The 12,582-nt window shown below is 37.8% G+C and overlaps 1 protein-coding gene across 1 annotated transcript in view; it reads right to left on the bottom strand.

Moving 5' to 3' along the window:
• LOC136856870 (transcriptional repressor protein YY1) overlaps positions 1 to 12,582 on the bottom strand; it is a 136,421-nt gene that overhangs the window by 60,558 nt on the left and 63,281 nt on the right. Inside the window, exon 3 of the mRNA XM_067135077.2 lies at positions 5,753 to 5,984. Within this exon, the coding sequence (XP_066991178.1) occupies positions 5,753 to 5,984 (232 nt within the window). The remainder of the gene's footprint in view (positions 1 to 5,752; positions 5,985 to 12,582) is intronic.

Below are 12,582 nucleotides of genomic sequence, written 5' to 3'. Positions count from 1 at the left end.
GTCCAAACTGCTTATTGTTCAACGAGTGTATTCCTCAAGTATAAAATTATGTTGTTATCCCAGTTATATTTCTAGAAAATAGATCTCAGAGAATTAGAGTACGTGAAGCTTTATCTGACCCTGTAATAATTAAGAGGGGAATTCCTCAAGGCAGTATTATCGGACCTTTATGTTTTCTTATATATATATAAATGATATGAGTAAAGGAGTGGAATCGGAGGTAAGGCTTTTTGCGGATGATGTTATTCTCTATAGAGTGATAAATAAGTTACAAGATTGTGAGCAACTGCAACGTGACCTCGAAAATGTTGCGAGATGGACAGCAGGCAATGGTATGTTGATAAACGGGGTTAAAAGTCAGGTTGTGAGTTTTACAAGTAGGAAAAGTCCTCTCAGTTTTAATTACTGCGTTGATGGGGTGAAAGTTCCTTTTGGGGATCATTGTAAGTATCTAGGTGTCAATATAAGGAAAGATCTTCATTGGGGTAATCACATAAATGGGATTGTAAATAAAGGGTACAGATCTCTGCACATGGTTATGAGGGTGTTTAGGGGTTGTAGTAAGGATGTAAAGGAGAGGGCATATAAGTCTCTGGTAAGACCCCAACTAGAGTATGGTTCCAGTGCATGGGACCCCTCACCAGGATTACCTGATTCAAGAACTGGAAAAAATCCAAAGAAAAGCAGCTCGATTTGTTCTGGGCGATTTCCGACAAAAGAGTAGCGTTACAAAAATGTTGCAATGTTTGGGTTGGGAAGAATTGAGAGAAAGAAGAAGAGCTGCTCGACTAAGTGGTATGTTCCGGGCTATCAGCGGAGAGATGGCGTGGAATGACATTAGTAGACGAATAAGTTTGAATGGCGTTTATAAAAGTAGGAAAGATCACAATATGAAGATAAAGTTGGAATTCAAGAGGACAAACTGGGGCAAATATTCATTTATAGGAAGGGGAGTTAGGGATTGGAATAACTTACCAAGCGAGATGTTCAATAAATTTCCAATTTCTCTGAAATCATTTAGGAAAAGGCTAGGAAAACAACAAATAGGGAATCTGCCACCTGGGCGACTGCCCTAAATGCAGATCAGTATTGATTGATTGTTATCCGTTCATTACCCAGGTCTAGTCTCGTTCTAAAAGATCGCCCTTTTAAAATTATTGTGTAACTATGGCACTCTGAAAATTCTAGTGAAACGAAACTATTTTTGTAACTTGATTTTTACTATTGTGTGAATTTACTTGCTTGTATTACGTTTTCCCTTTGGTCATGTCATTAATACATCTTGTGGTCTTGAGCTGTACTTTATTCCCTTCCTTTCACTATTCTCATGTACCAACCACGACATACCTCCGGGGCACAGGTCCAGTCAATCACTGCGCGGACTCTGCTGAAGTCTTGTTTACTTTGATTCATAATGCTTCGTTCGGATTCCTTCGTTGCTTGGTGCCCGAGCTCCCGTACCTTGAAGATACGTAACAACAATGACACTTTTGAATTTGGAGCGTTATATATCACGAGAATTCTTCTGAGGACGCAGAGCACGGTTTTCTGCGAAACGTTAAGAATTTCACCTTATTTTCTTGACACAGCACAAGCTCAAAAGCCTATACAATATCACATCCCCATAATATTTAGATTTTCTATGTCTAATTAACCACATAATGTGGTACTAATTGTATTGAATAGCAGGGATAATAAATATACTCCTTTTGTAAACTAAGTGAGGTGTGTATCCGCAAAAAACAAAGTTTTGAATAAACTGATTGCTGTTTCATACTGACTTTAATGTGTATGGGGATTTTCTTAACTTTTACGGAAAATCGAATATAACGACAATCCGCTATAGCGAGTAAATTTTTCACCGTTATGAATTTCCGCTATATCGGACTTCTTCTGTATTTGAAGGTGAAATTTAATTAAATATCATTTCAATGTGTAACAGATTAGAATGGACAAATACAGTAGAAGTCTGCTATAGCGAGTACGGCATATAACGAGAACTCTGTTATAGCGATGACTTTTTTCTGTCCCTTCAAAATTCGTATATTAAACCGTGTATCGCCTTCGGCTACAGCGATAACCCTAACACTGGAGCATCCGTTATTACGAGCGTTTAAGCGTGCACGATTTTTTCCGTTACCGATATTTATGCACCCTAAATAATAAATAATAATATTTATGCACCCTAGCGATGATACTGCATGCGATCGATTACCTTCGGCATAGTTTCCTCGCTATGTGCACTAGCCTCTCGTCGACATTCGAAGGCGATGTCAGAGTCAATTAGTAACATCCGCCGACAGCTGTTCCGTAAAGAAAATTCAAAATGAAAGAGAATGTATTTTAGTAATAAATGCGTAAATAACGTGTCCGATAACGGTTGTTAATTATTACATGTTATGATGCTCATATTTTGGTCCGTATTGAAATGTACAATAAAGTCAAATAAATATGAAAGTTTATTTTTATTGAAAAGGTGGAACAAATAAACTTTCATATTTATTTGACTTTAACGGTTGTTAACTCGTTAAAAATTAAGGCTGACTAAACAACCGCTTAATTTTGAGGCTAAATACTGCAATTAAGTAAGAATGGGATACACCTCAATATATGGCAGAGTGCTTAATTGATTTCAGAGGTTAGTTTATATTTTGTCGCGTCTGGTTAAATTACGGAAAGGCTATTATGAAAATTTATAGCGAGAAAGGTATAATTTCTCTACTGGCGCTTGAAGTGTGTTTCCATCATACATATAGTAGGGTTAAGTTGAATAAGAAAACTGAAACGTTTGCAACAAAATGCGATCGATCATCTTCGGTACAGTATAGTTTTCTCACTTTGTGCATTTGCGAGCTCTCTCGTTGACATTCAAAGGTGATGTTGGAGTTGATTAGTAATACCCATTGACTGCTGTTCTATAAAAAAAATTGAAATGAAAGAGGATAACACGTTTTCGTAATAAATGCGTAAATAACGTGGCCGATAGCAGTTGTTAACTCGTTAAAAATAAAAACTGAAGTAAACGATATCTTAATTTTAATGTTATATACGGAAATTAAGTAAGAATGTGATACACCTCAAGATATGGCAGAGTACATCACTGATTTCAGAGGATATTTCATATCTTCTCGCGTCTAGTTACGGCTATTTACATGTAAATTTTTCGGGAGGAGGTTATTTCTCTACATGCGTTTCAAATATGTTTTCATGATAGGCTTACATATACGGTTAGTTTAGGTGACGATGTTTGAAGAAGAAAGCTGAGGTGTTTGCCACAGAAATCTCTGGAGTGATACCGTATTTCTCCGAATCCAAGACTTTTTTTCTCAGAATCTCACGCGAAAACTCGAGGGTGGTTTCATTCGTGGCCTAACAGTAAGTTAATGGATACTACTGGCGACTACCGCGGTAACCACGCCGCTTCTTTTCACACGTGCACAATAAACGGCTGCCTCCTTACTACACTGATTGAAATAATAACATTAAGTTATTTATTAGACCACCTAATCAATACAAAATCGTCTTGGATGATTTACATAGATTTGTTAGCTAATAGTGGTACATGTTTCGCCTTCCCTGAAGGCATCATCAGCCATAGTCTTAACCTTCAGGGAAGGCGAAACATGTACCACTATTAGCTAACAAATCTATGTAAATCATCCAAGACGATTTTGTATTGATTAGGTGGTCTAATAAATAACTTAATGTTATTATTTCAATCAAATATCATCAATACGGACCAAAAATGATATTACATGTAATCCTTACTACACATCGCTAGCCGCGACAACCGGTTGTAGAGAGCCTGTGTGTTTCTCAATTCTGCAGAATGGCATCAAAGCATGCGACCCTTCGAATTCTTAGAAAAGACATGGCTACTCAGTTGCAGAGCCATAACGCGTCTATTGTACTAGATGCTTAGTAAAATTAAGGTTTATAGACAGCAGGAATATTTTCGTGATGGATAGTCGTATTGTAAAGACACGTGGAAAAGGTATTGCCGGCAAATTTTCAACGGGTTCTAGTCGATATTATGATGTCAGTTTTAAGTTAATGTTTATTAAACACTCGGAAATGTAGAATAATTGTGCAGCCGCATGAAAATACGGCAAAGGCCTAACTAAAGCCAATATTTTGCGTTAGTGTGAAGAAAATGAGCATGTATGTGCACGAAAAACGTAAGGGCGGAATGGCCATACCGTGGCGCAATAAACTCGTTCGTTGACTTTCAACGTTCGCGATTAGGCGTATACATCGCTAGCCGCTGAATTTGGCCGAACCCGACAAGCGACACGTGCGTGTAGTGGTAGCCAGTTATATCCTGACGCTGTGTAAAAGTAACAGTTTTATAGACAGCAAGAATAATTTCCCGATGGATCGTTGTAATGTAGAAACGCATGGAATAGGTATTGCCGGAAAATTTTCAATGAGTTCTCTTCGGTATTATGATGCCAATGTTAAGTTAATGGTCCTTAAACCCGCGGAAATAAAGAATAATTGTGCAGCCGCAAAAAAAAAAAAAAAAAAAAAAAAAAAAAAAAAAAAAAGGCTTGATGAAAGCCAATGTTCAGCGTCTAAATTAGTCTAAAAATGCATAGGCCTACTGTACAACAAGGCATTCATATGATTTTACAAACTTCTTTTTGAGCCTGATTTAAATTTTTTGAAGGAAAAAGTGGGGTTCATCTTGGATTCGGAGAAATACGGTACTATATTTTTTTCAGAATGAAATTAATCATACACTTTCACGCAGTATCGGATTACGAAAAATAACAAACAAGTAAGCCGTAGTGTGGATTTCATCTGCGGAAACGCAAGTTTTGACAAACTGATTGCCGTTTCATACCGATTTTAAAGTGCACGAAGGGTTTTCCGACTTTTATGCAAAAATCGGATATAACGACAATCCGTTATAGCGAGTAAATTTTTTGCTGTTATGAATTCTCGCTATAACGCACTTCTACTGTATCTGCAGCAGGAAATAGATCAGAAATTCCATAAATTATTTAATTATCAGTTTCAAGAATATTATAGAGAATTTCAAGCGTGAGTTTAAACTTTTTGATGAGAGCGTGTGTATGTCACCATTGCATTTTCCTATTTACATAGGGTCTGCTTTTTTGGATTGTTTCCTTCACTCCAGTCAATCCATAGCGTCCTGGAGGCTGAGTTTTGTGAACTGCATCTTATGTCATTTCGCTGCGATAAGCATTTTACATGATGATCAATTGCTATCCAACTGGTTAGCTAAAGCCTTTCTAGATGGCAGGCAAATATTGTGAATAACACAAGAAAAGGAAGAATTAAAATAAACAGAAACGAGTGTGCGGTTGTGAATGATCTAGTCTGAAGCATATTTCACTGACCACTGACCCAAGAGATATCTTGTCGAAAGCACAGAAGTGATCAAATGTTCTGGTAGAGGCAGATGTGCCCTACATGTTACAATGTTTGTAAACAATAATGGTCGTAACCAAAAGTTTTACTGGGTGAAGACCTGCAAAAGCACAACCTAAAAAATGAAACAGACTACCATAAACTCTAAGAATACCTGTACATATTATACCGTAATTTCTAATTCAATGGAATGTGTAATATTATGAATGATTCGTTACATTAATAAAATACTGTATTAAAAACCAGTGTTTAGGTATCGTGACAGTTCAGTACATATGAATAAAATATAGTCCATCGCTTAAAATTGAATACAGCAAACAGAATTTTTCAACTGAAACTAGTCACAATTACCTACCTGGAAGGGTTTCTCGCCAGTGTGCACAAGCTGATGCCTCTTTAGCTTCGAACTTTCAACAAATGCCTTCCCACATTCAGCACACACATGAACACGTGGTCCATGAGTATGGAGGTGTTTTCTCATGGCTGAGTTGTCCCGGAACATTTTAGTACACCCCTTATGAGGACAGGCAATGGTACGGTCCACTCCATCACTAGGTTGTTTCTTCACTTTCATTTTATGACCAGGTCTGTAGACATTGATAAAATACAAGAACATGAAAGACATGTCAAGGAAAAATTCATGCTTATTTTTCAATGTCAGTCCTAAGCTTTCCAGATCAATATATATACTTCCCATGTTTTTCGCATGATCCCTGTTTTGATCATGTGTCCGTTTATTGTTCTACAATGATCAAGAACTGGATAATGAAACACATGAAGTTTACCACTGATTAAGTGGTTCGATTAAAAGAAACACTTGTAATACATTTTAAGGGGTCTACATGAAGCATTATCAAATTACTTGAACCTAAGAGTGAGGCATGTACCATAACAATAATATACTAACTCATAGACTGCCTAAAAATATAGAAAAGGTAGGAGAAGCATAAATCATATATTAACTGCTATCAGCACTACAACCGAAACCCACTGAAACGTAATAAGGTTTCATGAGATGGGGAAAGCAATTTTGACACTCCTTCATAGCAAATTTATTTTATTACTGAACAAGTACAGTGAGAATACAAATACAAAACACGTAAGCGGAACTGTGCTACAGACGGCACTTGTTTCACGAGATAGGGAATGCAATTTTGATACCACTTCACAGAAAATGTATTTTATTATTAAACAAATACAGTGAAAATTCAAGCAAAATCCCATTTCTTATGAAAAAAGTCTGATTGTTGTTTGCTGTGTGTGTATGGCTGTTGTGAATTATGATACTGTCTATACAGTTCAAGTAACTACTAGCATCACTTGACACACTGCTAGGAGCAACACCAATGATTTATTGCTCTGAGTGCTCTGTTTTGTGCGAGGACATGTCTGTCAACGGATTCAATTTCTTAGTTTTCATCTTGAGCGGTACTGGAAGCGTGATTCACAATCATATAATCAACATCACTGGTTTCTGACGTCACCAAATCCTCATCAACTGACACAAAATCCCGTAACATATCCCAACTTCTCCTCCAGAGCCACCCGATCCTTATCATCTATTAGGAAAGGGACATTCATCACACATGGAGTTTGCCATGTTCCTAACAAATAAAAAGAAATACGCTGTTGAAGAAAACAAAGTTTTGTATGCAAGCCTAATCTAATAACATCAAGAATCTTACCTTAAGAGGCAGCCGGAGTCAGTTCTAGATTCACATTTTATTTCAAAATATCGCCACTAGTCTCGCTGCTGTCGACAGCTAACTCCACTGATAGTTACATCGCGGGTGCATATATGTCAGTAAGACAGGCCAAGGCCGAGCGAGCGATTCCCCTCTCACCCTCCAGCGTCACAATCTGTCACCAGGAAGTTGTGATACAGTGCTTGCACGGAGCTGATGGTGTTGACATTTGTACGGAATGCGAAACATTCCAGGAAATTATTGAGCATGGGTTAGTTCTGAGCAAAACAGTCAAAATAAGGTACTGTTTCCGACAAATATAAATGAAATGGCGTATGGCTTCTAGTGCCGGGAGTGTCCGAAGACAAGTTTGGCTCGCCAGATGCAGGTCTTTTGATTTGACGCCCGTAGGATACCTGCGCGTCGTGATGAGGTTGAAATGATGATGGAGACGACACATACACCCAGCCCCCATGCCAGAGAAATTAACCAATTATGGTTAAAATTCCCAACCCTGTCGGGAATCGAAACCGGGACCCCTGTGACCAAAGGCCAGCACGCCGGACACTGTTTCCGATGTTGTAATGAAGTAGAGCATCAATCCCGTCCCCGCCTCACGTCTTTCCCTGTACCGGCCAGTCGGTGATACAGAATTCGTATAATTCTATCCAATGAAAATACAAACTGATATAACAGAAGTTAATTCATTTACGAATTTTTTAGTCACACAGTGATACTTTGGACATACGATAAATATTGTAACGCGACCAAGAACGGAATTTTCCAACAACCCTGAGTAAAAAAAAGAGCCTTACAAATTTATAACAGTTTTTTCCTCTTGGAAACAAACAGTTCTGAAATATATAAACAATGTATAAAACATCCCATTGCATACTGTGTTAAAATTTGAATTCGATCAAATAACTTGTTTTCGGAGACACAGAGGTGCCGGAATGTGGTCCCGCAAGAGTTCTTTAACGTGTCGACCTTCCAATACCACCGCCCTGAGCCAGGATCGAACCTGCCAAGGGGCAGAAGGCCTGCGTTCCCGAGCCGTTGTGAGAGTCTCTTTGTCTTTACAAAGATGGATTTGAAGTCGTATGTTTTCGTATAGGTTTTAAATAATAAATGTTACAGCATCTAAATATCCATTAGTTCTGTATTTCATCACTTGAGTGGAGTGTAATTAGAGTAACTACTAAGCTCAAAAATATAGGCCTACCACTTCATTCTCGCTCTCGGTGACGTCAGGCGCTTTAGCCAATAGCAACGCTGCTCACCGGAATGACCTATCTGACCTGTGAGTTATGCCAGTTACGTTGGATAACCCAATTTCCAAGAAATACAAGGACTGTAAACGACGGTTTTGTATACCTACCCGTTATGAAACTCGGAAACGGTGCTGGTAAAGAACGCAACAGCTGAGGTGCACTGCAAATTCCCTCTGTAGGTGGGGGGTAGTAGAATAACACCCACAGTATCCCCTGCCTGTCGTAAGAGGCGACTAATGTTGTTTATAAGTTTCATTTCCGTATTGATAGATATTACTTTACAAAAAACAATATAAATATGAGTCTCCACCTTATCAATACAAAATTAATTTACATTAAGCTGGTAAATATAGTCAAGACTAGTTTCGACCCCTAGGGGGTCATCTTCAGTTGATATGCATTAAAAATGTATTTTTTACAAAAACATCACATGTAGTGGTAAAAGCTTAAATTAATTTGAACCGATCATAAATGTTGGTATGTCTGGTACATTTGGGCTATTGTATGTGTCAATTTTGAGTTTTTAGCACACAGTGTGAAGGTAGTTGATTAACTAGTGTGCATCATCCATGAAGTCACATGTTATTTTTTATGCTACTACCATCCAATTTTTTTTTTTTTTTTTTTTTTGGGGTTATACAATGTGGAATATACATACATTTGTGCAAATCAACAGTGGCAAGTTTAACAATATACATTTAAAGTTGGTTCATAAATTACACAAATTGGCTATTGATTAGTCATATGAAAATGTAGGACATTGGTTTGAACACTTTTGACTGAAATATCAATGTAACACCTTACTGGCATATATCTTAAGATGCTAAAATCAGTTTATAAAGCCTGTTATTCTTGATTGAGTCTTGGAATAGGGTTAAAAAATTTTTTAAATAAAAACTATTTGCTTAGTATAGGCATTAAATAATGCTGTTAAAATGGACATATAACTAAAACAGTGGTATATGTATGCCATATATGCCTAGTTAAAAAAACATTACATTAATGTTATTGATATGTGGTGCTACATGTACATTGTTTTGGAATAAATGGGGTTGACAAATTTTTCACAACAGTCTTAGATATAGTGTTCCGATAAAATGGGTCCGTAAAAATGTTTATATGTAAAAAACCGGTTAGGTAAGTATTTGAATAATCCGCTAGCAGATCAGGTAATACTTAGTTATATATCTGGAGATATTTTAGGCAGCTACTAATGTTGGGAGTTATTAGAAATCTTGAATATATTAATGGAGCATGTTTTTCCATCCGTATGTCGTGATGTTTTAAGTTGGTGACATTTGTCAGAACGTGTTGAAATTATGCGTCTTGATGCACGTTGATTTTATCATGGAAGCGTATATGTTGTAAAAACAAGGTACAGTATCTGGAAATAGAAATAATAAGTGTGATAATGGTGTGGTATGAAAGTGTAATAGTAAATCGTATGTCGTTTTACTTACGTAAGGTGTTGGAACCGTGCATTCTTTGTAGCTGCCTGTTGAGATCTGGCATATATGGCATACATGGCATACATATACCACTGTTTTAGTTATATGTCCATTTTAACAGCATTATTTAATGCCTATACTAAGCAAATAGTTTTTATTTAAAAAAAATTTTAACCCTATTCCAAGACTCAATCAAGAATAACAGGCTTTATAAACTGATTTTAGCATCTAAGATATATGCCAGTAAGGTGTTACATTGATATTTCAGTCAAAAGTGTTCAAACCAATGTCCTACATTTTCATATGACTAATCAATAGCCAATTTGTGTAATTTATGAACCAACTTTAAATGTATATTGTTAAACTTGCCACTGTTGATTTGCACAAATGTATGTATATTCCACATTGTATAACCCAAAAAAAAAAAAGGATGGTAGTAGCATAAAAAATAACATGTGACTTCATGGATGATGCACACTAGTTAATCAACTACCTTCACACTGTGTGCTAAAAACTCAAAATTGACACATACAATAGCCCAAATGTACCAGACATACCAACATTTATGATCGGTTCAAATTAATTTAAGCTTTTACCACTACATGTGATGTTTTTGTAAAAAATACATTTTTAATGCATGTCAACTGAAGATGACCCCCTAGGGGTCGAAACTAGTCTTGACTATATTTACCAGCTTAATGTAAATTAATTTTGTATTGATAAGGTGGAGACTCATATTTATATTGTTTTTTGTAAAGAGGCGACTAAAGCGGGCCCCATAGGCTCTGAACTTGGGAGTCTGGGTTGGCGACCACATAGCCCTTAGCCGAGTCCTAGCTTTATTTCCAATTACTTGTGCCGGGCTCCTCACTTTCATATATCCTTCAAGTGACATCTCTTCTTTTTTTTTTTTGCTAGTTGCTTTACGTCGCACAGACGCAGATAGGTCTTACAGCGACGATGGGATAGGAAAGGCCTATGAGTTGGAAGGAAGCGGCCGCGGCCTTAATTAAGGTACAGCCCCAGCATTTGCCTGGTGTGAAAATTGGAAACCACGTAAAACCATCTTCAGGGCTGATGACAGTGGGATTCGAACCCACTATCTCCGGGATGCAAGCTCACAGCCGCGCGCCTCTAACCGCACGGCCAGCTCGCCCAGTGTTAAAATTTTTAATAAATTTTAATGTCTTATTACAAATTAAGCATTTTGCCATTCCATTGCACTCGGTAAAAAGATACAGCATATTAAAACACGACAAAATATAACGTGCTATTGAAAGGTCATACCACAACTAGCGAGTAACAAAGTATTGTCAGCGTGTCCACTGCCGCTTGTTATGAAGCACGGGTGAGGAAGTGACTGATAGCAGCTGAAGATCTCGCTCACCACATCGCTGCGTGGGTAAGAGCAAATCTGTCATCATCCCTCTTCAAGGAGAAGGCGCTGCGGCATCTGACGGAAACTGGCTGAACTACCAACACTAGCATTCGACCGACACTCGTAAGTCAATAAGCAGAGCTTTATTAAAGTCACGATTAAATATATAAAGAATCCCTAATTTTGAAGTACAGTAGAGTCTCGCTCAACCGACCTTTGCTTATCCGACACTCCGTGTTATCCGACACTGGTAGGCTTAATTTGAATTTTAAGTGGATGCAATTCTGGGACACGGGGTGTGGAGGGTGCGACTGTGGGACAAGCACTGGCAGTCACGCGGTAGGATTCTTCAATGTAGTATTGGTTGGGTGCGGATATTATAATTTTCATATCCTCTGTGAGTATGGCGAGTAAACGTAAGAAAGTGATTGTTTCTGTGGAAGACAAGTAGAGTGGGTTAAAGAGACTGGACAAAGGGGAAACTCTCCAAAAAATGGTTTCAGATTATGGTGTTGGACGTGTTACAGTGAGAAACTGGAAACATACAAGGGAATAAATTGAAAAGTGGTGCTCTACCAGAGCAACAAGTGATGCACTGAATGTGTTTGAGTCATCAGTCCATAGACTGGTTTGATGCAGCTCTCCATGCCACCCTATCCTGTGCTAACCTTTTCATTTCTACGTAGCTATTGCATCCTACATCTGCTCTAATCTGTTTGTCATATTCATACCTTGGTCTACCCCTACCGTTCTTGCCACCTACACTTCCTTCAAAAACCAACTGAACAAGTCCTGGGTGTCTTAAGATGTGTCCTATCATTCTATCTCTTCTTCTCGTCAAATTTAGCCAAATCGATCTCCTCTCACCAATTCGATTCAGTATCTCTTCATTCGTGATTCGATCTATCCATCTCACCTTCAGCATTCTTCTGTAACACCACATTTCAAAAGCTTCTATTCTCTTTCTTTCTAAGCTAGTTATCGTCCATGTTTCACTTCCATACAATGCCACGCTCCACACAAAAGTCTTCAAAAACATCTTTCTAATTCCGATATCAATGTTTGAAGTGAGCAAATTTCTTTTCTTAAGAAAGCTCTTCCTTGGTTGTGCTAGTCTGCATTTTATGTCCTCCTTACTTCTGCCATCGTTGGTTATTTTACTACCCAAATGACAATATTCATCTACTTCCTTTAAGACTTCGTTTCCTAATCTAATATTCCCTACATCACCTGCCTTCGTTCGACTGCACTCCATTACTTTTGTTTTGGACTTATTTATTTTCATCTTGTACTCCTTACCTAAGACTTCATCCATACCATTCAGCAACTTCTCGAGATCTTCTGCAGTCTCAGATAAAATAACAATATCATCGGCAAATCTCAAGGTTTTGATTTCCTCTCCT

Source organism: Anabrus simplex, chromosome 1 (assembly GCF_040414725.1).
Source record: "Anabrus simplex isolate iqAnaSimp1 chromosome 1, ASM4041472v1, whole genome shotgun sequence".
In the NCBI taxonomy this organism is placed as follows: domain Eukaryota; kingdom Metazoa; phylum Arthropoda; class Insecta; order Orthoptera; family Tettigoniidae; genus Anabrus; species Anabrus simplex.
This window is presented reverse-complemented; position numbering and strand designations above follow the sequence as displayed.